This window comes from Pistacia vera, unplaced genomic scaffold (genome assembly GCF_008641045.1).
Source record: "Pistacia vera cultivar Batoury unplaced genomic scaffold, PisVer_v2 Contig512, whole genome shotgun sequence".
In the NCBI taxonomy this organism is placed as follows: Eukaryota; Viridiplantae; Streptophyta; class Magnoliopsida; order Sapindales; family Anacardiaceae; genus Pistacia; species Pistacia vera.
In genome coordinates, this window is record NW_022196349.1 from 159,766 (window position 1) to 187,418 (window position 27,653).

At 35.2% G+C, this 27,653-nt stretch overlaps 5 protein-coding genes across 10 annotated transcripts; 3 read left to right on the plus strand and 2 right to left on the minus strand.

The window, feature by feature from the left end:
- Positions 1 to 461: 461 nt before the first annotated feature.
- Positions 462 to 3,899, plus strand: LOC116106317 (scarecrow-like protein 1). Of its 6 annotated transcripts, none has more exons than XM_031392672.1 (3): positions 462 to 599; positions 1,105 to 1,165; positions 1,959 to 3,899. In XM_031392672.1, exon 3 carries the CDS (start codon positions 2,010 to 2,012, stop codon positions 3,744 to 3,746), a length of 1,737 nt encoding a protein of 578 aa, XP_031248532.1. In that variant the 5' UTR covers positions 462 to 599; positions 1,105 to 1,165; positions 1,959 to 2,009; the 3' UTR covers positions 3,747 to 3,899. The 6 variants fall into 6 exon arrangements, with proteins under 6 accessions (XP_031248532.1, XP_031248535.1, XP_031248534.1 ...); XM_031392675.1 differs by having other exon boundaries at positions 1,964 to 3,899; XM_031392674.1 differs by lacking the exon at positions 462 to 599 and adding an exon at positions 878 to 978.
- Positions 3,900 to 4,283: 384 nt separating this feature from the next.
- Positions 4,284 to 9,759, minus strand: LOC116106359 (small RNA degrading nuclease 5). The gene is made up of 14 exons (XM_031392715.1): positions 9,480 to 9,759; positions 9,329 to 9,385; positions 9,159 to 9,224; positions 8,880 to 9,013; positions 8,671 to 8,780; positions 7,641 to 7,754; positions 7,476 to 7,546; positions 6,792 to 6,851; positions 6,561 to 6,616; positions 6,183 to 6,243; positions 5,774 to 6,041; positions 5,189 to 5,370; positions 4,799 to 5,094; positions 4,284 to 4,538 (listed from the first exon to the last, which is right to left on the minus strand). Exons 1-14 carry the CDS (start codon positions 9,579 to 9,581, stop codon positions 4,415 to 4,417), a joined length of 1,701 nt encoding a protein of 566 aa, XP_031248575.1. The 5' UTR covers positions 9,582 to 9,759; the 3' UTR covers positions 4,284 to 4,414.
- A 725-nt stretch (positions 9,760 to 10,484) lies between these two features.
- On the plus strand, positions 10,485 to 14,595 carry LOC116106363 (ribosome maturation protein SBDS). The gene is made up of 5 exons (XM_031392719.1): positions 10,485 to 10,666; positions 10,774 to 10,903; positions 10,986 to 11,186; positions 11,977 to 12,144; positions 13,908 to 14,595. Exons 1-5 carry the CDS (start codon positions 10,536 to 10,538, stop codon positions 14,322 to 14,324), a joined length of 1,047 nt encoding a protein of 348 aa, XP_031248579.1. The 5' UTR covers positions 10,485 to 10,535; the 3' UTR covers positions 14,325 to 14,595.
- A 214-nt stretch (positions 14,596 to 14,809) lies between these two features.
- Positions 14,810 to 15,766, plus strand: LOC116106364 (thioredoxin M-type, chloroplastic-like). The gene is made up of 2 exons (XM_031392720.1): positions 14,810 to 15,215; positions 15,319 to 15,766. The coding sequence occupies exons 1-2, from the start codon at positions 14,981 to 14,983 to the stop codon at positions 15,636 to 15,638; spliced, it is 555 nt and encodes a 184-aa protein (XP_031248580.1). The 5' UTR covers positions 14,810 to 14,980; the 3' UTR covers positions 15,639 to 15,766.
- Positions 15,767 to 16,683: 917 nt separating this feature from the next.
- LOC116106393 (transcriptional corepressor SEUSS) lies at positions 16,684 to 24,318 on the minus strand. Its single transcript, XM_031392763.1, has 10 exons — positions 23,856 to 24,318; positions 21,904 to 23,324; positions 21,699 to 21,818; positions 21,340 to 21,388; positions 20,999 to 21,213; positions 20,829 to 20,897; positions 19,584 to 19,681; positions 18,874 to 18,967; positions 18,287 to 18,356; positions 16,684 to 17,897 (listed from the first exon to the last, which is right to left on the minus strand). The coding sequence occupies exons 2-10, from the start codon at positions 22,969 to 22,971 to the stop codon at positions 16,936 to 16,938; spliced, it is 2,745 nt and encodes a 914-aa protein (XP_031248623.1). The 5' UTR covers positions 22,972 to 23,324; positions 23,856 to 24,318; the 3' UTR covers positions 16,684 to 16,935.
- Positions 24,319 to 27,653: the final 3,335 nt, after the last annotated feature.

Here is a 27,653-nt window from a genome sequence, read left to right on the forward strand (position 1 = left end):
CCCCTAGTAAGAGTAGAACTTCTCCACTATGGATATATTAGGGGTACATTCGTCTTTGCAAGCATACACGCTTTTGGAAAATGAGAGAACACGCAAAAGAGAGAAAATAGAAATAATAACACCCTAATATATCCTTTAACAGAAAAATGGACCTACAAAACAATACCCTTTGACTTTCTCAAACATTGTTCCATTTCCACACCCACAAATGATAACACCTCCCTTCTCTTCCCCTTACGTTCATCCGACGTCACTCACCACCATTACAACTTTAACACCACTTTCAATCACCACCCTCCATCTGTCGTTCACTCCTTTTTCTCTCACTAAACCGTGGGAGCGTCCACGTAAAAGTAAATTGGTCAACAAAATCAATGGTAGTGAGGGGTGATAAAATGATTACACCCATAAAAAATTACACCTGGATCATATTCACACCATATCATGACATTTTTCTGTCAAACAAACTCTAGTCAGACAAGTTGGTATAATTATAAACATGCAAACAGACCGAGCGCAGAAGTAAAAGAAACTTCAACTCAAACTTGATTTGTTGAAGAAGCTGAGAGAAAATTTCACAATAAAATATAATTATTTGGGTAAGTTTCTCAAGTTTTATCAGATTCCAGAAGTTTAGATTTTCTATTTGATAATGGTTTGTGTTTTGTAACTTTGTTATCAAGTCTTTGGAATTTTGATCCGTTCAGATTCTTGCAATTGGGTAGCTCAAGTAATCTCAACTAACTATTATTTTAATATTATAAAAATGGTTTTTTCTTATCTGGGTCAGGTTGGTTTCTTTCTTTATCTACTTGTTTATTATTTGTTTGTCCAAGTAATTGGTTTTGGTTTTGTGTTGTGTTGTGTTGAGGCTGCTTTCTTCCTTTGTTTTATGTTTTGGCATTTGGTTTGTTGTTTTTCAACCATACCTAACCTCACAATCTAAGGGGTTTTTTTTTAATGGAAAGATACCATAAAGTAATCCTTTTGCTTTGTGATGAGATTGTCTTTAATAACTCTAATACAAGGTCAAAGACTATGTGTTTTTTCTCTTTCTAGATAATTCTGAGGTTCATCTTCATATGGGGTTCTACTGAATTGCAGGATTTCACTACTTAAAGATCTTTGCTGTTTCTTTTTGTGGTCTTTTATTCTTCTGCATCAGGTATGAGTCTTAGTTCCTTTAATTTTTTCTTTGTTTAAATGATTTTTTTGTTCCTTGTTTTTCTTCTTCCATGATGAGCTTAATTGTATTGAAACTATGTTATGTGATCTTTGGGTTGGCAGTGGCATCGATCTCCTTGCAAGTGAATGTTTCTCTTATGTTCTAAGCTTAGAAAGGTTTGAATTTTGCTGTACTATGGTGTCTTCTGAGAAGATCTTTTGTTACCATTCATGGGGTTTCTAATGGATGTGTTCAATCTCTAATGGAGGCTTCCACATGCTTTATCTCATCAATTAATCCATGATTAATCATGGACTTAAATTGTTCATACTATTTTCAAGCGGTTAATATTCATCACTGGTTTTCTTTTTGAAGCTTACTTTTTGAATTTAAATCTCTATAGTCGGATGCTTATAGTTCTTGCAGTTTCCAGGTTTTTGACAGTACTTGAACAAATTCTTAAGCTCACAAATAATTGATCGCTAGTAAATGAAACTCTCTCCCTATGTCTTACAACCTCCCCCGCTGAACAAAAACACACACAGATACCTGTCAATTTGTTTTTTGTATTGTTCCTGCCATTCAGGTCGGCAAAACTGTTTTTCTTCTTTGTTTACTCTGGCTGAATGTTGGCATCCTTAAAACATCCAAGGAAATTTCAAATGGACTAGCTAATCCCGGATGTTTTTTTACTGCTTCACAAACCAGAAAAGGAAGCTATTACAAGTATTTGATGCTATCCTCAGTTGAAATAGATTGTACAGAAAAACTTATGTGATAGTATGTGTGGCAGGACAAAGTTTTATGGTACAACATTGAAAGCTGAACAAGTTGAAGGATAACCATGTCTTTAGTTAGTTCTGCTGAGCCATCTTCCACATCATGTAGAAAGTTATATTCGCTGAAGGGGAGCAGTGACAGCTCTGCCTTGTCTACTCCGGCATTCAGCCCTGATAACCATAAGATGATGTACACAACAGATTCTTATAGCAGTGAGAGTTATGAGAAGTACATCCTTGACTCCCCAACAGAAGAACTCATTCATCCGTCAAGTTCGGCAGTGTCAGGTAATTCCTTAAACCCACAGGGTGCCTCTTCTTACCAGCTAAGAGTTGGCTCAAGTTTCCCCATGGCCGCTCAAAAACCTTTGAGCAGTTCTTGTATGTCAATGAGACATGACGCCTATCAATCCAATTTTGAAGTAGATTACTTGGAAAGTCAAAGCCCAGTTCCAATAGAATATGATGAGGATACGATGAGATTAAAGCTTGAAGAACTGGAGAGAGCACTCCTTGATGATAATGAAATGCTTGCTGCTGGTCAAAGCATGGAAATTGATGGTGAATGGTCCGATCCCGTCCAGAATGTGCCCTTCCGTGACTCACCGAAAGAGTCTTCATCCACAGATTCTAACCTTAGCAGCATCTGCAGCAGCAAAGAAGTATCACAAATAACTCCTCGGACACCCAAGCAGTTGCTTATAGATTGTGCAGCTGCACTTTCAGAAGGAAACATTGAGGAAGCAACAGCCATTATAAAGGAGCTCCGGCAGATGGTCTCAATTCAAGGGGATCCTCCTCAGAGAATCGCAGCCTACATGGTGGAAGGTCTTGCGGCTCGCATGGCTGCTTCTGGCAAGTTTCTCTATAAATCTCTAAAATGCAAAGAGCCCCCTTCTTCTGACAGGCTTGCAGCCATGCAGATCCTCTTTGAGGTGTGCCCTTGTTTTAAATTTGGATTTATGGCTGCAAATGGTGCGATAATTGAGGCCTTTAAAGATGAAAAGAGAGTTCATATAATAGATTTTGACATTAATCAAGGTAGCCAATACATAACACTGATACAAACTATTGCTTCTCGGCCTGGTAAGCGACCCCTCTTGAGATTAACTGGGGTTGATGACCCAGAGTCAGTTCAACGTTCTGTTGGGGGCCTTCAAATTATTGGACTAAGACTTGAGAAGCTAGCAGAAGCACTGGGAGTACCATTCAAGTTTCATGCAGTGCCCTCAAAGACTTCATTTGTGACTCCATCAATGCTGGACCATAGGCCTGGTGAAGCACTTGTAGTAAACTTCGCATTTCAGCTTCACCACATGCCTGATGAGAGTGTTTCAACAGTAAATCAGCGTGACCAGCTTCTCCGGATGGTCAAGAGCCTGAATCCAAAACTTGTAACTGTTGTTGAACAAGATGTGAACACAAACACCGCCCCCTTTTTCCCAAGGTTTATGGAAGCCTACAATTACTACTCTGCCGTGTTTGAGTCTCTTGATGTAACTCTCCCAAGGGAGAGTCAGGACAGGATGAACGTTGAACGACAATGCCTAGCACGCGATATAGTAAACATCGTTGCATGTGAGGGAGAGGAGCGAATAGAGCGGTATGAGGTTGCAGGGAAATGGAGAGCAAGGATGACAATGGCCGGCTTCACTTCACGCCCAATGAGTTCAAATGTGAAGGACATGATTCAGAAACTGATAAAGGAATACTGTGACAGGTACAGGATGAAGGAGGAAATGGGTCTGCTTCATTTCGGATGGGAAGACAAAAGCTTGATTGTTGCTTCAGCGTGGACCTAACAAGCAGATTTTGGTTTACAAGTACTTTTGCAGCATTTGGCTAAACGATTTGTTGTTTGCTAGTTGTAACTATAATTTTGTGTGATAATTAACTTTTTATGTTATCCAGTGTAAAATCTTAAGGATGATTAGAGTTTCCTAATTATCTTTCTTTAATAATCTCTTCTTCTATCCATGTTATTTTATGATTATTTATTTATTTTGGTGAATACAGTAAAGTTGAACCAGAACTTGTTAGTTCAAATCCCACTATAGCCAAACTCCATGCAACTTAATTCCACTTCACCAACATGTAAAAGATATAATTATTGTCCCCAATGTAAGATTAATTCAACTAACAATCCAAAGGCATGAACAGGTCTTTCAATCAAAATTCGTCATGAAATTTGTGTTAATCCTCTTATTCACCTAATCGCCTTTTCTGGGTTTCAATCGTTAATGCTTCAGAAGCTGGAATCCGGATTACACTCAAATCTCTCAGAAAAGTAGTAGATGCTCCAGCACCCTCTCCGGAGGGAAGAAAATGAATAAACAACAGAAGCGAATAGAACTGCATAAAATTTCCATTGAATAACAATACTTCACTTCATAAAATACATTTAAATAATAACTGTTATACATCAAAACTGTAAACGCTTGATAGTTGTATCAGCGCCATCCATGTATACTCAATGCTTCACGCCAACAAAACACAATGCAACTTCAGCTTGAGCCTGAAGCTCTTCCAATACCTTAACAATCTTCTCGCGGCACAATGACGTTTCACTCTGCTCTCTGAGCATTTTCCTTACTCTTCATTCATGCACAAAAGAACACACAACAAAGATGAAACGAATTCAGTGGCATTGAAAAGCTTAATAATTAGACGGGCTTCTAATTCAAACTTGTGACTATTTTAGTTGACCCCCATATCAAAAAAGATGACATCAAGTTTCATCTTATGCATATTTATCAGCTAAGCTGTCATCCTTTAAAGTTTATTGTGAAATATATGCACAAGGTTAGATGCAGACAAAGAGATATAGCATAGTATGTGAACAAGAGAAATGTACCTTTGGACAATAGCAGTGTCTCCATGTCCAGAGCAAATTATAAGCATAGTATTAGTGGGTAATGCAGCACAGAGACTACGAACTCTGGCATCCGTACGGGTTAGAATTTCCTTCAATTCAGATGAAACACCACTTTTAATGTCTTTCGTGTTAGCAGGCTTCTTATCGCATGTAACCAATGATATCATCTCTGCAAGTTTTCCGTTCAGATTTGCTTCATCCTCTACTTGTTTCTTGAAATACGAATATAATTCTGAGAACTGAGTCCAGACAAATTGTACCCGATCGTTCTTCACCTAAAATGATAAATTTAAGCAAATAAACTATTAAGTATATGGCAGTTACTAAACAGGGGGAAGATAAAAATATACAGTAAATTATATAATTTACCTCCTTTCTAGCCTTTAAAAGAGCTTCATCATCAGAAGACACCGGCATTGCATGGGATGACTCAGAAGCATACCTCTTGACTACTGAAACATCGTCAATAAGAGAGGAAGTTTTTCCACACTCACTCAAAACCGTAAGAAGCTTTCTCCGCATAAATGATGGAGGAGAACCAAAATCAGGTCCTAAAAAAGGGCCAAATGCATAGGTGATAATTAGAATTATATTTAAATCAAGAACCAGCATTGAGAAACACATAGAATCAAATGATACACTTCTTAGCCAAAGAGATATATTTCAATACTTTTTTAAAGTTTCAAATTCTATCTGTGCCTTTAAATTCAAATTCTGTCTCTCACTGTTTAAGGGCCATAAAATTGCCACCAAGCTTGCTATCAAAAGTATTAATTATAGCGGGAACCTATCATTTGTTTCAAATATTTGACATGCATGTCTGTGTTAAGCCCATGAAAATATCTAATATGAATTGTTTTTTATAAGTTCATATGATTTTTAGAGATCTGGGGGCATGGTACATCAGCATGCCACAACTGATGTGTTTTAATATAAATTCAACAAGTCACTTGCCATTTCTGATCTTCAAAAGTGCCAGCTCCATAGTAGCTCTTGCATCTTCAATACTGTCATGTCCAGTTCCTGACTGTTGTATCTCCCTAGAAAGAAATCTCTTGGCAAGAACTCTAAGAGCAGTTTTAAAAGATCCACCCCTTGGGTGTTTGTATAGTACTGCAGTATCAATCACCGAACCATGGGAAATCTTCAAAGCTAATAAGTCATTCTCCAAGGAATGCCCAACTAGAATGGTCTCTTTGTAAACCAGCTTTAGAAATTCTTCCTGAATATAGGAAGCAACTGTAAATAAATGACATACGAATATTACAACATGACATTGTCATTGATCCACGAAGCAGCTAAAGCACTCAACCATGGGTAACCAATGAGCATAAAGTGAAAGAGAAACATCTAAGTTATGAACCTGGATATCTTTAAGACTTGTAGTTACTCCACTCAACATCTCGCATGTAATTCCACTAAACCTGTGAAACCCATAATGATGATTGTTAACTATTTCATTAATAGAAAATAGCAAAACAACTTATCTGACAGGAAAAGAGAAAGAGGAGAGAATATTGATATCACTTATATATAATGACAACAATGATATAAAACAACAAAATTTGAAAAAACCCGACATTTCAGCCCAACCATAAGGAATCATTAACATTTTACCTTGAGCTACATTTTTGGATTGATGTACAACATTGAAAAGTAAGAAAATTTCATAAATTTATTTTCAAGATCCAATGAGAAAAATTCCACTACTGGTCTAACAATACATGTAACCAATATTTACCTGGTGTTGTAATCCACAATGGCATTTGAAGGTTTAACCAATTTGTCTAAAACAACCTGTGAAAAATCATGCAGAGTCAGTTGCAAAAACATACATGTAGAGCAAAATTTAAATAATTATAAAGGTTCCAATATACACTTTACATTCCAAAAAGAGAAGTTAATATCAACAAAATACCACCTAAATGCGACTATCTTCGGCAAAATAAGTGAAAAAGAAAGAAGTGCATACCTGGCCTTTCATATCCACTAGTGTTATTCTTGTGAGCTCAAAACCCTCATTTGTGACACACTGAACAAGCAAAAAAAAGGAGAAGAAGAAGAAGAAGAAGAAAAGGTTAACAACAAAAAATAGATGACCTCGATGAAGTGAGTATACAAGTGAAATATAAGCTAAGCAATAAAGCTTTTTTAGGACCAAACATCAATAATCAGACAAAAAAACAATTAGAAACTAAAGAAATGATTCAAATAAAAAAGAATTTGCAACCATGGGCTTGATATAGATTCCTCCAAATTATTCAAATCTGAAGTAATATTAATGACGTCTTAATAGCCCTTCTAAAGGTAGAAAAGCAAACAAATTCAAAAGTTAACTTCCAAGGGATAACCAAACAGACTCTGAAACACAAAGTACATCTTGATGAGCAAAATACATTATCCTTAGGAGACCAAACTGCATTTACTGAAGAGTTCATCTATCTGAAGTTAAAACTCACTACATCTAGCAATGATTATTCTACTTTGAAAAGATACATGAAGTGTAGTTTCTTTTTTCTTTTTCTAGGAAGGAGGGAAGTGAGGAGTTCAGGTCAATGATCCAAATTCACAGAAATAAACATTTGAACATTTTCTTTTAATATCTAATCAAACATTAAACATTATTTATAAGTCCAAATAACATTGATGGACTTACCATCTCACAGTCAAGCGCCAATATTTCGTAGGGAGAAGATCCCAAAGGAGCAGGAGTAGTAGATAGAAAGCCTGCACAAAATTAAACAAAGAATCACGAAATAACAAAATTCAAACATGAAGAAATATTTTAAGCGACAAATCAACACGGAATAATTCTTCTCACCTGGTTGATTGAGACAATATCCATTCTCTTCCAATTCTTTTGCCATCAGTGTATAATATGTAATGGGGAATGGTAGATCTTTCAAGAGTTCCACAGAAGATGGATTATCCGTAACTGTAGTACAATTGTTTGCATAATGATGCTGTTATATAACTACATTATAGAGTATTATTACAGGCCATAAAGAATCCATAATATTGCATCCCCAAATGATATAATGCACATATTTAACACCAATGAAAGGATAACTTCATATAAAACACTCCATACACCCATGCAGGCTTGTTATGGAAGTTTACAAAAGGTTTAAAAGGGAATAAAACCCTATACTAAAGGTTGAAAAATATGAGAAGAAAAACCCAAGATTGTTAATTCGCACTCCAAAACAACATCTATAACAAAAATATTATAAATGTACAAAACACTTAAAGAAGCAAAACTTATAAAGATTTCTAAATAAAATGTGGGAGAATTCATGAGATATAACACTATATAGACCATAATCACAGTATAAATGGAAGATCGGCTCAACTTTGAGAGGGACTATGCATATCAGACCAGAAAACCCAAAACTTCATAAGTCATAATTTTTTAAACAACTTAAACAGGAACAGATCTTTAGGGAAAGGTGCTTAAGATTCTCTCTTCTCAATCTTTCTAAAATGTTCATCAATAATTTATATTCAATGCTTTGTACTCTTACTCCCACACATATTTATCAACTCACGCAGTCAATGTGCTGAGATTTCAGTCCAAAGAGAAAAGGGCTACCAGATGTCCAGATCCATTACCAACAAGAGGATTCTAGCCATACAGGAATATCAAAGGACAGAAACTATGGCACTTCCAATGAGTAAGCAACAACTTGTAGACCCTCCTTTTGCATCATGAAAATTACCAAAATCACTGAAAGATGTGCAGGCTAATCTAAACAAGGAGGCAAATCTTTTGGATATAATTATCAGACTAGTTAATAATTAGAATGTTCATCATAATGAATTAAGTTTTTAAAACAGACAATCAATAAAACCTTGTTCTGATGTCTGGGTAGATTTCTTCATTGAATCAAGCTCATTTCTCTTTCTTTTCAACTTGCATGTTAGCAGTGAGTCTATTGTCTGCATACTATCTGCTACACAACTAAACAGAAAACCAACCAAAAAAGAAAAAAGAAAAAAAAAAGGCATAAGAATCCTGCCCCACGATGGATAAACTGAGGAAAAGAAACCATTAACTAACCTAAGGGCTAAAAGTGCCCTCGGATTGCCACAGAATTCTTTAAAACCAGTAAGTAGTTTGGACTGTGATAAGTACAAAGAAGCATCCAGGCCCGGCAGGTAAAGCATGACTACTTTTGGAATCAACGGTTTGTTCTGCAAAACAAATAAACAACGCACTATTAAAACTAATGTGGGTTACTTCTACATTAAACTAATATGGATTACTTATGCACATATACAACACATTAAAAGAAAAATAATAAGAGAATTTTTTTTTCCTTCTTTTTATCATTTTCACCTTAATGAATACCCAGGAGGGCATGAATCCTTCAGCAAGAACCCAAGTTACAAGGCCTTGAACGTCCTGAGAATAAAAAGTAAATAAATAAACCAAACATAATAAAATGCATTAGCAGTAAATTATTACTTGATTAATTTATCAAATTAACGAAATACAAACGCACTTACTTGCAAGTTCAGGGTAGAATTAGCTTCAGGCATCTTGAAAACAACTTCTGATTTCGCCTGCCAATGATATCATGTGATCGTATCAATTCAGTTTTGTTTATTTAAGTTTTAATTAAAATGATGATGAAAATAAGAGAGCAAGAGAGAGTACTTGAGGTCCATATATATTGAAGAAACCGGCACGGCCGTCGTTTGAACTATCTTGCTCTGAAGCTTCACCTTCAGCTTCACTCTTTTGCTTTGGAGACAGCATTTTTTTCTCTTTTTCTTTATTTTTTTTCAGGAATTTTGTTTCTGATCGGGACTGAGCAACGAGAAAACAGAGGAGCCTCAGGAGTTGGAGAATCCGAATTCAGAAAACCCTTACAAAGAGAGGTACAGGCCAAGATTGGCCCATTTACAAAGAGAGGTAAGGAGCCCATGACCCATGAGTTATGACAAACACCAGAGTTGAAAGAGTAAAGCGTTGCGTTTGTTCATGTATTTTTATACTTTTTTTAAATAAATAACCATAAAAATACAGTTTCATAAGTCTAATAAAATAACCATTCAATTAAAAAGATCAAAATACCCCCTGGTTCTGGTTCTAGAGTTTACCGCACCACAAAGAATAAAACATGTCATTATAGTTATTCTACTAAAGGGTTAAAGGTCTTGATATTGTATCGTTTTTTCATTCATTTTATTATAAATACCATTAGGGTAACAAGAAAATAAATATATAAGATTTATAATGTAGATAAATAATGTATAAGGTTAAAATTTTATTTTATTATAATATTAATAAAAGAGTCATATTAAATTATTACGATTGACAAGTAGAGTCCACACGATTCATAAAGTAACTTAATTTTTATATTTTGATTGTGAAGTTTACGTGGTTTTATAAACAAAACATGAAGAAAAAACATTTCAAACTTAGATTGTTACATAAGACTAATAAAGGGGTATCAAATTAAGAAAAATTATAATAAAAAATAATGTTTGAAATTGAATTATGCTTAGGTGTTATAGACTATAGAGAGCTATGATTGAGTCGTCCTTTACAAATAAGATTGGGGGTATTATAGTCTTTCAGAACAGAAAATGGTTATATTGGTTATTTAATAAAACAGGATGGGTAAGGGTGGTCATTTTAAAATAAAATATAAAACAATTTTATTCCTTAGTCTTCTCTTCGCTTCTCCGAATAGAAGGTTAAAGAAAAATGTCGAAGATAGTACAGCCGATAGGGCAAAAGAGACTGACGAACGTGGCGGTAGTTCGTCTGAAGAAGCACGGGATTCGCTTCGAAATCGCTTGCTACAAGAACAAGGTCCTCTCTTGGCGTTCCGGCGTGTAATTTCTCTCAACTCTCTCTCTCTCTCTCTCTTTCTTTCTTTCTTTAATTAATTGTTTCTTGTTAAATCAACATAAATGTTTTACGAGATTTCGTATTAAAACAGGGAGAAAGATTTGGATGAAGTGTTGCAGTCACAGACTGTTTATTCAAATGTCTCAAAAGGAATTCTTGCCAAGTCCAAAGATTTGATTGCGGCCTTCGGTACTGATGATCAGAGTAAAATCTGTTTGGAGGTCGGTGAATTGAAAATTACTTCATTAATATTTTTAGTTCGTTTTATTGGACTGTGAGTGAAATTATGCTTTGTGATTGTAGATTTTGGATAAAGGGGAGCTTCAAGTCGCTGGGAAGGAGAGGGAATCTCAGTTATCGAATCAGTTTCGGGATATTGCAACAATTGTTATGCAGAAGACCATTAATTCTGAAACTAATCGCCCTTACACTATCAGTATGATTGAGCGGCTTATGCATGAAATTCATTTTGCTGTTGATCCTAATAGCAGTTCGAAGAAGCAGGTGAAATGGTTCGTTTGGCTATACGTCTATCTAAAATTTGATGTAACCTTTTGAAAATTAGTGAAAATTTCATGTTCTATTGTAGTTGTAGATAGTCCCTTTTTTTTTTTTTTTTCTTCTGTGATTTTGAATTATATTGCAGCTTCTAGATTATAGTGGACCATCGTTTTCCCTAAGGTTTTGGCTGAGTGGTTAAAGCCTTTGGTTTAAACCATGTGATAAATGGTTCGAATTTTTCTGAGTCCACCTGCCCACGAGTTTCCTAAGTACCAAGATTGTAGAATTCAGTGATAATCCTATTCCTAGATTTAAATTTCAGTGAACTCATAAGAAAGATTGGGGATTTATAGGTGATAAAAGAAAATGCGTCAATGGTTTTGTTAATGTGTCCTCACTCCTATAAATTAACTTATGCAGTTTATAGCTTCTTTTGCCAATGCCAACAGTCTAGTGTAACAGACTGAATGCCTTTAGTTGACTGTTAATTATGTATTACCCAAAAGAAATAAGCATATAACTTAGCAATTAGCATTGATGGCATTCAACTGTTGTATATAGGTCGGGCTAATGAATTCTTATTAAGAAAGCTTGAGCTTGGGGTTGTGGTTGTGGTACAAATGAACGAGTTGAGATAAGCCACTAGACAAGCCAAACTTAAATAGCTTAAGAATGGCTGGTTTATATGCAACTGTAATGATTTTTGACAAATGTAAAATTACTGTTTGTGGAATTGATGTGGAAGATATACTTCACGCTTTTAGTTCTCTGGTTGATAGTATGTCTTATGCAGGCATTAGAAGTCATCCGTGAGCTTCAGAAACATTTTCCAATAAAACGATCTCCAATGAGAGTACGACTCACGCTTCCAGGACAAAATTCTTCTTCGCTTATGGAGAAACTGAATGCATGGAATGCTAGCATTGTCTCGAAAGATGAATCTGGAAGTCAGCTGTCTATTGTAAGTGTTTTTCCATATTTATGAAGTACATTGTGTTGCTAACAATGACAGTTTTGATTTAACTGGGGGTGGGCAAAATTTTAGGGTAGAACCGGAACTGACGGGTACCCAGGTGTCGGTTCCGGTTCCTACCTGGAACCGGCCGTAATAGGGTAGGTTCCGGTTTCAAAAAAAATTGAACCGATACTGTGTGGTTCCGGTTCCAGTTCCAAATCAAAGGAACCAGAACCGGGACCAAAATGATATAATATTAAAGAATAGGGGTTTTTTTCAACATTTTGCAGATGGGAGGCTTTTTGATATTTTACATATTATATAAATATATAGGAAAATTTTGGTTCTTTTATCTTAGTATCAAAAGTCTTATTAATTTTCATTAAAAGATCAGTTTTTAAAAAATATTTTTAGTAATATTTAAGTTTCACTTATTACTTAATTAAGAAATTAATATATATTAAGGTATTTACGTTGAATAATAGCTTTTAAATATTTATTATCTGTGAAAACAAACAATTAAATACCTATAATGAAGCATCAAACATCAAACATCAATTAAATATAAGCAAATATATTATTTAATGTTTTTAACTTAATTGTTAGGGGTGTAAATGTAATTTTATAAGGGTTTATTTGTCTTTTTTTTTAAAGGAGGGTAAATGATATTTTTCAGGGTACCCGGTTACAGGTTCCGGTTCCAAGTTTTTAGGAACCGGAACAGTTCCGGTTCTGGTTCCAAATCAAAGGAACCGGTCGGTTCCGGTTCCAGTTCCTTTGATTTTGGGTAGGTACCCAGACCCGCCCACCCCTAGATTTAACCATTGTCACCTTCACATGAAGTCTTATCGTAATTTGCTTGAAGCAAGGTGCTTGTTGAAATTTTGAAATACAGTTTATGCACATGGTAGTTGAATAAATTATCTATACATGTAAAGAATAGATGAAGAACAGGGTGGTTTAAATCCATCTTCTGGAATAAACACTACTTTACATGAAGGTAGAAGTTTTGATATGATTAGAGAACAAATTTCTGGAACTACTCTGCTCTTGTGCTACATCTACTTCATATTACAGTTTAGTTGACGCTCACAAACTATTTTGAGAAAGAATAAGAGGATGCTGCTAAATATATGCATTATCATAGAAGTCCAATTGTCATAAATTTTGAAGCTTAAATTGGAAAATCAGATAATTTTGCGCGTGACAAGTGCTGAAACTTCTAAGTACATGTTACATATAGTTCACCCTTATTGTTCTCTATCATCTCAAAAGGACATAGTCATAAATAAACATTGAGGATGCCTGGTGTTGAGACATGAAAGTAGAGATCTGTGTTGACATGCTCTACTATAACTCTAGTTGCTGCTATACTCAGCCTTTGTTCAGAAGGACTAAGGCATATTAGCTGGCTGGATGATTGGTTAGCAGTTGTCTAGTTAGTATTATTTTTCTGCCTTTAGAACCATAAAAAGTCTTGTGTAATTATTGAGCACTATTATTTTTAATTTAATTTTTTGAATTTTCAATTTTTTTTTTCCAAATTAGGAAAGTTGATCTTTTGGTTACTTGATGCAGTAATAATTGATCACCCTATTTTTGTTGAAACTCTCTATTGTGTATTGACTTTCACTTTATTTTTTGTCCAATTTTCTAAGATATTATGTGTTTGATGCCCCTTTGATAAGCTTTGTGTGGCCAAATACACACATGATGGTTAATCTTTTATTTTTGTGGAGTTAAATCTTTTAAATTTCATTGCTGTGCAGACGTGTGAACTGGAACCTGGTCTCTATCGAGATTGTGATGCTCTACTGAGGAGTCTGCAGGGCAGGTTGGAAATCCTCGCAGTGTCTGTGCATGCAGAAGGGGATACAAGTGTGGATCATTACGATGATCACGAGGATGTTCCACCACACCAACCCAAGGCACCTGCTGATGCTGTGCAACAACTGAGCGAGAGGATTGAGAAACAAACTCTAGGGGATGTAAAGCAAAACAAGTGTAGCACATGCAATGCTTATGTGGGCGATGCCAAGCAGTATAGGGATCACTTTAAGAGTGAATGGCACAAGCACAACCTTAAACGCAAGACCCGGCAACTCCCTCCCCTCACTGCAGAAGAGTGCTTGGCTGACATGGAAATGGATGACTCAAAATCAGATTTGAAGGACTATTCATTTTGATATGGACTCATTTTGGCATTGTAGGGGTGAGCAATGTCTGCATAGAGTTTTCTCTACACTTTTTTGAGGTGGTTTTATTTGGGATGTCAGCAAACTCGCATGTAGAATTTTAGACTGGCAAAAATTATAAACACTATGATATAAAAAGAATTTGTACTTAACTTTAGTTCACAAGGGCTGGGAATTTGTAGAAATGTGGAGTTATTCCTGTATTTTCAATCAACTTTATTTAATGAGTATTTATAAAATTGATTAGAAAAGTCATGGGTTAAAGCCGAGCAATACATAGGAAAGGCCTGCTTTAAATACATTGGATCACAAGCGCATAATGGATCAGAAGGTTATGGCGAAGAAAAATCTTGCATCCAAGACTATATTTGTTCCTTTAGATTTTTCTCCATAAGAAAGTTCACTAGTACATTATGAACCACATGAATTTGTGCACTTTCACAACCTCACAGATTTTGAGACCATATCCACTCGTCAAAATCAGAAAATCCAAACAACACGAATTTGAAAGAAAGAGAAAAAACCTAAAACACCAAGGCCACATCTTCTTCTACTAACTAGTATTCACACCCTATCGAAACTTCAATATCAATTGTGAACAGAAATTCACAAGTATTTTAGTCTCTACAAAAGAAAGAAAGACAAGAATGGCTTTGGAGAAGTGTTTTCAAGTTAACACAATGTATACTACTACTAGAGCTGGTGTGGTGCAATGTTGCCAACCATTTTCATCCATAGAAAAGCTTCATATTCCAACCAGTAAAGGATTTAATAAATCCAATTTATCATTCACTTCACCACCCTCATCTCCCACTCATTCCCTCAGAACCACAACCAGAAAACCCTTGATTGTTTGCAAAGCTCGTGAAGCTGTGGATGAAGGTAAATATTATTTTTCCCATAACATCATTCATTTTTTTTAAAAAAGAAAAAAAAAATGAACATCTTTACATATATTTGTTGGTGTTGGTGTGTTTGCATGCAGTTCAAGTGGTGACAGATTCAAGCTGGGAAAACCAGGTAATAGCAAGTGCTAATCCAGTTCTTGTGGAGTTTTGGGCGCCTTGGTGCGGACCATGCAGAATGATAGCGCCAGTTATCGATGAATTAGCCAAAGAATATGCAGGAAAGATTTCTTGTTTCAAGCTCAACACTGATGACTGTCCAAATATTGCAACTCAATATGGCATTAGGAGCATTCCCACTGTGCTCTTCTTCAAAAATGGAGAGAAGAAAGAGAGTGTTATTGGAGCTGTGCCCAAGACCACTTTGTCTGCAACTATAGAAAAATATCTAGAGAATTGAAAATTATGAAAACCCTTTTATAAGGTTGTATGAATAACATTAATGTAAGTTATCATTCATTCCCAAGTGCAGGAGTTTCTTCTCTTGAATATGTAAATACTGTTATGAGTTCATTTTCTTGATGATAATTTCTGTGTATTTAGTGGGATCAAATTCACATCTTCATTTGCCATTTTAGCAAGCCAAACCCAATGTCTATGCAGCTCAAGCGAGATGGGTACGATTAAAAAAATTGGACTTGAATTGTAAACGTTTTGGCATTATTCCCTAAATTAAGTATTGATTCCTAGTTTCTCAAAGTCAAATAGATGAAGGGTTCACGGGTTAGTTAAATGGTGAAGAGGTTGATTTATATGCTATGTCGTAGTTGCTACTGCATAATGTATAAAAGAACGGAGAATTGAAATAAATTAACTAGTCTTTTTGTGATATGTAATTGTAATGTTGAAGGGGGTTTTTGTTTTTTATTCAAGTAAACAGCAAACCGAGAAATTCTAGGGTTTCTCTCATTTACAATTTTATTATTATATTGAAAACATAGTGAATAGGTGGTAGTCATGTCTACCTTCTCAGTTTGACTTAAAGTTAGATGTTAACAAGGTGCTAAAGACCAAAACATTATGAAAGAATCATTCATTGTAAGGGACAAACATAACCCTCTTTAAGGCTACAGTTCCATTAAGCATAGATATGATGGATAACAGTTTTAAAGAAATTTATGAAGCAATTGAATGAATATTTGATTATGTGATTGAAAAAGAGTAGTGATACTGATACAGAGAGAAGGGGAAGAAATCTTAAAAATATTAGCACTAAAAGAAAGAGACGAGGAAAGTAATAGTATACTGATAGAGCTCCCAGACAAAGCCAGAAAATACACTCCCTAGTTTACAAAAGACTGAGAGGGAATAATTGAAGAAGAAAAGCACAAGCTCCACCACTACCAGAAACACAGTTGACCCTGTTTCTTGAATTCCCATCCCAAAGATTGTTAGTGGAATTATGTGACTATTGAACCATAAATCAGGAAAAACAATTAGAAGAATTGAAGCAACTCAGGATGACTTAACATTTCATTGATAAAACACTATGCTGTATGTTTTACTTTTTCGAATTAGTACAAAGTGGGAGAGAATGGATGCCCTTAACTATTATGTCATGTACCGTTCGTTGTGATCTGCAAAGGGCCACCTGCCAAGCAAATTTGCCGATTCTGATTCTCTTTCTCATGCCGGCTGCTGCTGCATAAGCAGCCATAATCAACAACCCCAAAGCATCATTTTTCCAGTAGATCCTTTTATGGTGACGGTTTCCAATCAAATTGGAGATTATTAAAACCATTAACAGCTCCAAGACCACTAAGTAGCTGGTTCCCCAAATCCTGCTGTTGATGATTCATGCTTTGATCTCGCGGAGGCATTGTTGTCATGCCTACCCTCCCGTTCATCATGGAGTTATTACCCATTGCATTTCTGATTCCATTAACCATTGCAGACTGCCCAAGTCCGCCACCCATGTTGCCAAATCCGGCACTCCCAATACCTGAATTATTGTTGATTGTCCCATTTCCCACCAAGCCATTACCAGTGTTGAGAACTGTATTGTTACCTGTTGGTAAAATCCCATTAACATTTTTAACGTCATTTCCCATTGAACCAACACCAACCATGCCACCACCACCATTAAGTTGGCTGCACATTATCATTTCGTGTATGATTTTATGGACAGCACTTTGGGAGTCACTCGGGTCAGTCTCAGTAGAAAGAGCTGGCTGTTGCACTGAGATATTGGCTGGTGAACTTGCAGAACTCATGTGATTGGCAGCGGTTAAGGCATTGTGAGATGTTTGCGGGGGATTGTTAGATGAGGAAGGTGTTGGTGATTGGAATGGAGAAGGGTTTTGTGCCTGGGCAATAGTATTAGAAGATCCAGGCGATGGAATCTGTACTGAACTTCCACCATAAGGACTGCTTGCATTATTCATAGTACTTTGCTGTCGAGAGTTCATAGAATTTTGGTGAAGAAGTCCAACAATAGTGCTGGCCGAGGTGGATGCAGATGCAGGGTTGAGTGAGTTATTTACACTAGCCACACCATTGCTACCAGCAACTTGCATTGCACTGGCCTGGACAGAGCTCTGATCGCCATTTGAGTTAGGGGCCACTGATTGCTGTTGCTGTAACTGATCCTCAGGCTGTTGTGTTTGACTGTGAAACCCAGAAGAAGCACTTGTTCGTCGGGGGAACTTAGCCAAGCTCTCTGCAAAGAATCAAACCACATGATGCTTGATATATCCTGAAATTGTCTTGAGACCAAATAAATGTAAAACTAAAACTTATCCAGTATTGAAGTCACAGAATTATTTATTTCTTTATATTACTCGTAAAAAAACCATGATGGGGTAGAAAAAATTTCCATGCAACTAGATGGAGAAAGCACCCCTTTCTATAGCTTCTTATTAGCACTATAAGTAGTGAAGCAACATCCAACACATCACAATTACTATTATATGAATCAAGGGTAGGTGAATGAAGAGGCTTTAAAGATTCTCTAACTACCTTCTCACCACTACACATCCAGCAAAAAACGTAAACAGATAAAAAAGGGAAAAAAAACAATAATGATGACGTAGTTTTTTCAATTCTTACCCATAGGTCCAGTCCCTGTCTCTCGACTGTAGTCAATCAAGTCTTTCATACTATTAACCACTTCTGATATCTGTAACATGCCCATCAAGTGACAAAACAATCAATAAGGCAGCAAACAGACTTTCGTAATATAGTTCTTCAAATGAAGTAATTTTACAACAACTCTTCTGCCCAATCAATTCTACCACATCTTATAAAAGATAAAAGTTAGGAAAAACCAATGATGGCGGTGAAACTGAGTTAATTAAGTAATGAATTGATACAATCGAACATGAAAAGTTAATAACGGTAAAAACATTTTCCTTTTTCATCAATAGAACAAAGGTTTATAATTTATTATCTTGATTATATCATAAATATTTATCACTAATATGCAAAAAGTATCAAGCAAACATTTTGAGTAATTTTCACCCTAAGCAGCAGAAAAGCATATATCCAGCCCAAATTCACTGAATTAACTGAAATTATACATCTCCTGTTACTCAACAACTGGGTATTGTAAAATGAGGAAAATACCCAAATTAATAAATACAGACCAATATAGGTATCACTATGCCATATCAACCATAAAAGATGAAGGACATCACCTGAAGACATCGAACATATCTCTTTGTATATCCTAAATCATTAACCAATGGCACTTCTAAAGCTTTCGCCAATTGCCGTGCCGATGCAACAAACCTAAGCAGAAAAACTCGTTATAATCATAAGAAACTATTACAGATCAGACATTATAGAAAAACAAAATTTTAATCAACCATTACTTATGAGCAACAGCCCTTAAATATATCCTAATTTCGTTCATGAGAAATTTCTCTTCCTACATACAATAGATAGAAACCATGGTTGCGGCTGTCTTGCACTGAATGCCACCCATATTCCTAGCGTGTCACATCATCTCTATGTGCATTAAGAACATGAACCATTCCCAAATATTTAATTCCTCTTAAATCTGACTAGTTCTCCGGCTCAGTGTCTATATATAAAAATGTATAGCATAAATGAAGAGAAATGACAATTATTATCCAATGCTTCCAGCATGCTCAGAGAAGTCCAAATAAAACAAGGTTTAAATTTACCGATTACATTAAGTTAGCAAAAACATAATTTGATTGTTCAATTTCAATTGTGTGCCATACATGTCTAGTACAAGTGCCAAAATAAAAAGATTTTCCAAATGGACGATTACAATTTCATGTGTGATCAAACTTCCAACTTTCAACTTAAACACAGAAGAAACAGCACAGAGTTTTGAATAAATTATAGAAACAAGTAAACAAAGCACCAATAGACTTACATATTACAATTATTTTGTAATTCTGGGACAGATAAACTAGATGATGCATTTTGAGTGGCAGCCTGGTATTTTTGAGCTGCAGACCCGAGCTGACTAACCTGCACAACAGACAATGACATAAAATTCCCGTGTGCATCAGAACATCCAGTAAAAACCTTTAACCATCTAATTTAATTAAAATTGTAGTGAATAGAAATTGGGGATGCTTTGGATGCAAAATTGCAAATGCAACTGAATTGTTAAAGCAATAAGGGTCCAGACTCAGGCAAGATGTATATCAATGCTATCCACAGAATCCAATACAAAAATCAATAGAACTCGAATAATCATTCGCAATTCCTGCCAGTATTAAGCATGATCCAAGAAACAAAAGAAAAACTGAATAAGTGAAATGACAAAGCAACCCAATATAAAAGGAAAAACAGTTTAAAAATTATCCAAAAAAGAAATCATTAATGGAGCATTTTGCTTTGCAGCTCATTAAAAAACTTTCTTTAGCAGCCTTAAAAGAAGTGGTTGAACCCTTAATCATTGGACCGGTAGTGCATCCACGCCCTTTTTCTTTGAAAGACCGCAATCCATTTACACAATCCACACAGGTAGGCATTACAGAACTGGAGTTATAGCAAGGGTTGGTGCTTCAATAATATGACCAAATGGAAAATGAATGATATTACACATTCTATTTCTTAAATCCTAAAACTTACTTCACACATAATTCCTGATTAAGTGATTCCAAAAGCAAAGAAATAGAGATTAAATTCATTTCACTAACCATCCAATGTAAACTAGGAATACACACACACACACACACACATATATATATATAAGATGCACCGTAAATCATTGTATCAATACCACCAAAAACTGTCATTGTTCCCAAGTAAATGTAATAAAGTAGCCATGACGAAAGTGCCAAACATATGGAAACTGCTGAAGTGAGTCTAGTACAATGTATGCATAGACTTAAATATAATAATGTGAAACTGTTTCAACAAACTTGCCCCAAATAATATATTCATAGAGGAACATGCCTCCCAAGCTTCATACGGAAAAAAAACGTTTGATTGTTATAAAGTTTGAAAAAATTATCAGTACTTCAAACCAGCATATTAGCCAACTACATATAATTTATGATAGAGGCTCCAATTAAACAATATTTCACTCAACAATCAAAAGAAACATTAAAAAGCTTCTTATCGATAAAAGTGAAATTTTGAAAAATGAAATAGCTTGATCAATAACCTGTGGTATCAGTAATCTTCGCGGGATAAGCTCTTCATGACGCCGAGCACAAAACTCCCAAGAACATATCTAGCAGAAGGAACGTTAGGATAAGAAATGGAAGAATGTAATATCAGTTAGAAAGACTCACAAAGAATCATAAAAAAAAAAGTCATTAGTTGATCCTGTACCTTCAGATCTGGAGAAAAAACTATCCGAAGTTGACCATCACGAACAACACGAAGTTGCTCAAAAACACTTTCCTGTATTGCTTTTGCATAGTCCAGAACAATTTGACCAGATGAATTCTGATATTCTCGGGGCATATCAACATATAGAAGCTCTTCCAAAGTACCACTTTCATACTTGATTTTAAAAAGCCTCGGAAGAACCTCAACAGTTGCTTCTGTTAAATACAAAACATATATAAGGAAAACATAAGAAACTAGAGCAAGTCACGCTCCCAAGCCCAGAACGTCAAAAACATGCAGGGAAAAAGAAAATTTTGAAAATACAATGGCAAAAGGCATACCAAAACCACGGCCTGGCTTGCGATTACATATCTCACAATGCCATACGTCCTGCAAAATTGGCGAGTACCATTATCATTACAGTATACACCAGCAGTTGGCATTGTTAAGCAAGTACAAAAGGGGAAATAAGATAATTCTGATCCATGTGCTAGAGACAATTAAAATAAAAGCACTAAAAAAGAATGAAGAAGTTCAGATACAACATTAAGAAGATAATAGAAGGAGCAACCATGTAACTCATACAAACAATTAACTCATTCAATCATTTATACTAAAGACACCAGCTAAGCTGAGATCAACAGCATCTATTCATCTTAAACAGCAATAGTCAATCCCCTAGATTTCTTAAGCAGCAGACCTGAGGAAAAACTCCAGTCGTTTGCCGGCCACTTCCATACATAGACACACACCACTTTTTCTTAGCATTAGGAGCAAAGTACTCAGCAACAAATTTTCTCCAAAAGTCAATGTTGTTGTCCTGCATAATAATGGGACAAATTAGCAACCATTACAGCCATGCACAATAAGCTAAAAATATACTCATCATGTTTATAAGATCTTACTTCAGGTCTATGTTGTTGCTGATACATGTAATGTGTCAGACGCCGGGCACACATCCCAGGTTCATATACAGGTTTCACAGGAGATCTCATAGGCAAATTCTGCTGTTGAAATGGCTGTGGCAATTGGGGACGTTGTTGAGGCATTGCCTTTAAGAGTTGCTGTTGCTGGTGATGTTGTTGTAGTTGCAAGTATCTTTGTTGCTGTAAAAGGTTCATTTGGGCAACAGCCTGCTGAGAGGACTGCCTCGACATGTGAAGGAACTGCTGTTGCTGTTGCTGTTGTTGTTGCTGCTGCTGCTGTTGTTGATGATGATGATGCAAAAACAATGACTGATCTGAATGTTGTGGTTCCATTTTTACCGGTGCCAGATTTCTCATTGTTGGAATTTGTTGTGGTTCCAATTTCACTGGACCAAGGTTTCTCAACGGTTGCAACTGTTGCTGCTGCTGCTGCTGTCCATGTTGATCATTACCCACCTGTGGCTCCAACTTCACCGGCCCAACAGCTAATCCTCGAATCGATTGATATTGTTGTTGCTGCTGTACCTGTTGGGTGTTGTGAGCAGCAGAAAATTGTTGCATTGGTTGCTGGCCATGCTGAAAATTTTGAGGTTCAAGCTGCTGCGACTGCTGTTGATCAGGCAACTGATTACCAGAAGGGTTTGAGAACTGCTGACCCTGAACTTGACCAGATGAACCAGGACTCACCAAGTTCGATGATACAAACGACGATGAAGGAGCATTAAAACCCATTCCGTTACCAACACCTGAAAGTGGATCTGACTCAGCCCCACTATCCATACCTCCACGCTGATTATTCCCAGGGCCAGAAAGCCCTGGATTTGGACCACCATTTCCAAAAGACTGATTTAGTAGTGAAGTTACATTGGGAACATTTCCAAGCATATTCATGTTATTGTACTGTGTCCGTGGCGAAATAAGGGATGGGAACGCTGCCTGGGAAGGCAAAGGACCACCCTGACCTCCCAACATTCCCGAGTTTGAACGCAAAAGAGAAGGCGAAACAGACTGGGCACCACCAATTGGAGCCTGGCCTGGCGGAACCATCTTTTGAGAATAACAATAATCTACAAACACTCAGCGAAAACTACAACTATATCTAAAATGACATGAATTCAAACAAAAATTAAAATTACACAACCAAACGCGAAAAACTGGTCAAAGAGCTCAACTCAATTAGCATTTCATCCAAGCATCCAAGATTATAGGCTTCCAAGTCCTCGTTGTGCACCCACAGAAAAGGGTATGTTTTGTGCCTGAGCATATGGTGTTGAGTTTTACCATAGACAAGCCACAAACTAAAAAGAACCAAAACCGAGGAACAAGCTTTGATTCTGAACATTCTAGAGTTGTACTATCTCCGCTAGGCGAGCAATACTTGAAAAGCTTTGGCATGAACTCTGCGTGATACAAGAACTCTTAGATCCACCATAACCAAAAACATTCCAAGCAAACAGACGATTAACAAAAAACATCTTAACTTTCAGTACAAAGTACAGCTTCTGAATCCCAACATAACCACACTATCAACAAGAACTCTCGGTTCATAAAAACAAATCAACTTCAATCAAATGTAAAACAAAACCCAAATAAAAAAAACTCACGACCCGCAAAAGATTTATCAAAATTAAACAAACCCCACAAAACAACCCCTCAAACTTACCACCACAAGCTCAAATTTTCAACCCCAAGAACCCCAAAACACAATTCCAAAACCCAACAAACACAAACTTTAACCACCCAAAACACAATTACTTCTCAAAACAACCACCAAACAGCTAAAACAACAAGTAAAACAGCTCGATCGAGTCCTAAAGTGGATAAATCAACGATCCAGACGCACAAACGAGTGATTAAAAATAATGGGTATTCAACCAAATGAGAAAAACACCAAAAGGGTCAAAACAAAAACTTTAAATAAACGAACTTACCAAAAGTTGAAAATGAACAGTAACAAATATATAATAGTCTTCGAGAATCTCCAAAACAACATAACACAACAACAACTAAAATCACAACAATTAGCTCCCCTTTTACTTCCAACTCCTCCTTATTCTTCTTCTTCAAAACCCAATCACTGAAACAAAAGTTGTTATCTCACTTAGCTTCCCTGAATCAAAACGGAAAAAAAAGAAAAGAAGACTATCTTTATGCGTTCTGGGTGGGTGTTCGTATTTTGTACTTTCAAGTGTGCCCTGTTCTTCGCTGGTATGTAATCTAGGGAGAGAAAGCGGTAGAGTGAGAAAGAGAAACGGAGCGAGAAAGAGAGAAGGGGGAATGGAATGTGTTATGTGTCTGTCCTTGCGGACGTCAAAATTGTATTCGATCTGATTGAATTTTCTTCATTCTTTCTTTTCTTAACCTTTTTTTCTCTTCTTCTCTCTCTCTCTCTCTCCTCTCAAACGAAGTCAAATGCTATTCCTTCTCTCTATTCACTTATGTTGTTTAAGTTACTTTACTTCTATTTCCATGTCATCTTATGTACATCACGTCATGTCATGTATGTCTTCCAGCATGTATGTATATCCGTTTGTCATAACATCATCACCATCCATCATGTAATAATATGATTTTCGCGTGGCGTGGGGAAGGCCTTGCGTGTATTCACTCGTACAATTCTATGGTATGATATGAGTGATAAAAGAAGTAGGTCAAAATTAATTCTTTTTAACTTTGGTACATCTTAATGCCATCAAATTTTTTTGACCTTTTGTCTACAATTCCATCCCAATACGCAATATTTAAAATCAAAATTTATGTACAATTGCTTCAACAAGTAAAAAATAAATTCAAATTAAATGGATTCCTATTAAGGTGGATCTTTCATTTTCATACACAAAATCGTATCAAAATTCTGTGATCCAAAAATAATTTTCAAATTATAATAGGATTCAAGTTTTTGAGTTTTGTATTTTAGTATTTTCAATATTTAAAAATGTGTTTAGTATAATATTCAAAAATTATTTTTAGATTAAAAGCTATAGAAAACGGTTAAAACAACTTTTAATCATTTTATGAATTTACATTAGTTTTTTTTATTCTATCTCAAAACTATTTCAAAAATATTTCGACTCATTTTTACCAGACACGTTTTTATAAGATTTTTTGTACTCCTTGTTTTCATAAAAAAAAAAAAAAAGGAATATTTAAATTTTATATCAAACAAGTCCTAAATTTACAACGAATTCAAAATACAAAATAGGCATACCAATAACAAGGTATCTAGACGTGGAGGCTTTTTTTTAGATTTTTTTTATTGTCAATTTCTATAAAAATTAAAATTTTTTTTTAATGACCGAGAGTGCCTTGACCAGTACACCTCAACTAATTCGTCGGGATCCTAAAATTATTGATCGGATAAGAGCTCTAATGGTCACCTCTATTAGCAGTAGTGGATCCATAAATTTTTGTTAGGGTAGACTAAAATAAAAACTAATTACACATTAATATTTTTGTTAAAGTGGGCTAAAATCTAGAAATTATATATATTAGTATTTTTTAAAATAAAATTGAGGATGGACCATGACCCACCCAAAAGTAGGTTAGATCCGCCCTTGCATATTAGCAACCGTAGAGACTAAAACTTGGTAGACCATGTTAGATTCTCCTCTTGTTCTTTTACCCTCAATACGACTCAAACTTGGGAGGTTATGTTAAATCTTTATTTGCTTTTCTACCGTTGGGTTACCTAGTAGTGGTTAAAATTAAATCAGTGTCTTTACACTATTAAGTCTAATGTGTGACACAAGATTTGATAATGAAGCTTCTTACACTCCTTAAATTATCCAACCAACCTAATAAATTAATACTAATTACTATTAAGATCGACTTTATTGTGCTTATTATTTGGTAATAAAGTGATAATTATCTGAAAAGGGATTAAACTAAAATAATTAATCAATCCTAATTGGAAAACGATTGAGTAAGTGTAAGACATCAAATAAGGGATGCCTAAAAGTGACTTTAGCAAATATTTTGTCTAAATTAATAAATAAAGAGTGAAAATAAATTAATTATCAAAATATTTAAGATTAAAAGTGAGTAATCCATAAGACGTATTCAATTAAATAAAACATAATACTTGACGATAATTAATCAAATATTTATCTCTTTTGAAACGTGCTAATAAATTTTCACAATATGAAAATTGACAGAATTTTTATTTTGAAAACGTGCATGATTAATATAAATAAAAATGGGGTTCTTGTTTTGCGGCTCAAAAATTATCACATTTAACATGTACATATTAACACATTTTTTAATGGGGTCGTATCATATCATAATGTACAAACTACAAACATTTTGTTACAAAAAAAAAATAAAAAATAAAAGAGAGAAGGAATGTTCAAACACTTTTTGTTCGTTTGGGCGTCTCAATCATGGCCGTTGAAGGGTCGTGGGTCACTAACCTATTTTTCCCTTTTTCCCTTTTTTTATTATTTTTTTACTTTAATGTCATAAATCAAAATTATACCATTACCAAAATTAGATGATTAATATTAAATAACATTAATGACAACATTAATTTTCTAATTCAAATTAGTATAAGAATCAACTAATTCATAACCACAAATCATTCCAAGCTCTATCCAACAATGCTCAGCCTCCATACAATAATTTTTTCAAACGAAAAACTTGCATAAGAACTATCTCGGGTGATTGAGTGATTTGATAAAGACTTTTAGATATATTATTTAAGAAGTTATAAGTTTGAGTTCCTCATCAGTTGTTCATTGGGATAATCATTGGAACTTTTATCTAATCGGTAGTTTAAAGATCCTGAAAGATTAGTTGAGGTACGCGTAAGCTAACCCGAACGTCCCGGTCATAAAAAAAAAATTTATAAGATTAAATCGCATAATATTTTTAAAATTGATTTATTTATATTAGATAATTAATTAAGAAATCACAGAAAATTGACGGTATAATCGTAAAAGGAAAAAAAAAAAATTGTTATTTATTTAGATATTGGCAAAAGAATTGATTCTCTATCAAATTTGAATTAGCAACTTTATCTCTAAAATTTAAAGCTTTACTTTAAGACAACCATTAATCTCCAATTTAGGGGTCATGTGTCAAGCGTCAGCTACGTGTCAATCATTGAATTTAGAAGGTGTGAACACATTACACACGAAGAAACCCATATACTAAATGACACAAAAGCAAAAACAAAAAGCAGACCCGAGAGAGATGCTAAAATCACCGCCCTTGTAGATAACCAATTGCTGAAACCATAGATAAGATATTGTCTAACTTCTTGAAATGACGAAAATAGCCTCATGTACACATACTGACAGCAAATCCTCTGTATATAGCTGCTATCAACTGAATCATTTCCAATGATGAATATAGCCCACATATCTCCATATCTCAGCTTAATCTATGAAATTACATGTGAACCCCTGACCTATGAGCCAGTCAAGTAGATGAATAAATAATTGGGTAAACATTATGACATGCCTTCAACTTTTGGGAAAATACATTTGCATCCTTTAGATTTCAAGAAAATGAGGAATTACCTCTATAAAATCCTTTAATTGAGAACAATAAATGGGCTTTTCTGCCTGGTTTTGGAAGATGGTAACCTACTTTATATTTTTAGAAAACAATAGGCTCCTTTGAAAAAATCTTCCTCGAGGTGAAGCAAAAGGTAGTTTCACATGACGAGAGATGTTAGTTTATATTTGAGTTAATCATCATCTGTTTTTAAATAATAATTCCCTTAAGTT

Excerpts from the sequence above, each read along its gene's own strand:
- LOC116106317 (XM_031392672.1), top strand. The coding sequence starts at position 2,010 with ATGTCTTTAGTTAGTTCTGCTGAGCCATCTTCCACATCATGTAGAAAG.
- LOC116106359 (XM_031392715.1), bottom strand. The coding sequence starts at position 9,581 with ATGCTGTCTCCAAAGCAAAAGAGTGAAGCTGAAGGTGAAGCTTCAGAG. Across the intron at positions 9,386-9,479 it reads TCAATATATATGGACCTCAA|GCGAAATCAGAAGTTGTTTT; the intron begins GTACTCTCTCTT and ends TATCATTGGCAG. Across the intron at positions 9,225-9,328 it reads ATTCTACCCTGAACTTGCAA|GACGTTCAAGGCCTTGTAAC; the intron begins GTAAGTGCGTTT and ends TTTTATTCTCAG.
- LOC116106363 (XM_031392719.1), top strand. The coding sequence starts at position 10,536 with ATGTCGAAGATAGTACAGCCGATAGGGCAAAAGAGACTGACGAACGTG. Across the intron at positions 11,187-11,976 it reads ATAGCAGTTCGAAGAAGCAG|GCATTAGAAGTCATCCGTGA; the intron begins GTGAAATGGTTC and ends TGTCTTATGCAG. Across the intron at positions 12,145-13,907 it reads CTGGAAGTCAGCTGTCTATT|ACGTGTGAACTGGAACCTGG; the intron begins GTAAGTGTTTTT and ends ATTGCTGTGCAG.
- LOC116106364 (XM_031392720.1), top strand. The coding sequence starts at position 14,981 with ATGGCTTTGGAGAAGTGTTTTCAAGTTAACACAATGTATACTACTACT. Across the intron at positions 15,216-15,318 it reads TCGTGAAGCTGTGGATGAAG|TTCAAGTGGTGACAGATTCA; the intron begins GTAAATATTATT and ends GTTTGCATGCAG.
- LOC116106393 (XM_031392763.1), bottom strand. The coding sequence starts at position 22,971 with ATGGTTCCGCCAGGCCAGGCTCCAATTGGTGGTGCCCAGTCTGTTTCG. Across the intron at positions 20,898-20,998 it reads TTTTTTCTCCAGATCTGAAG|ATATGTTCTTGGGAGTTTTG; the intron begins GTACAGGATCAA and ends TCCTTCTGCTAG. Across the intron at positions 19,682-20,828 it reads GAAGATTACTGATACCACAG|GTTAGTCAGCTCGGGTCTGC; the intron begins GTTATTGATCAA and ends TCTGTTGTGCAG.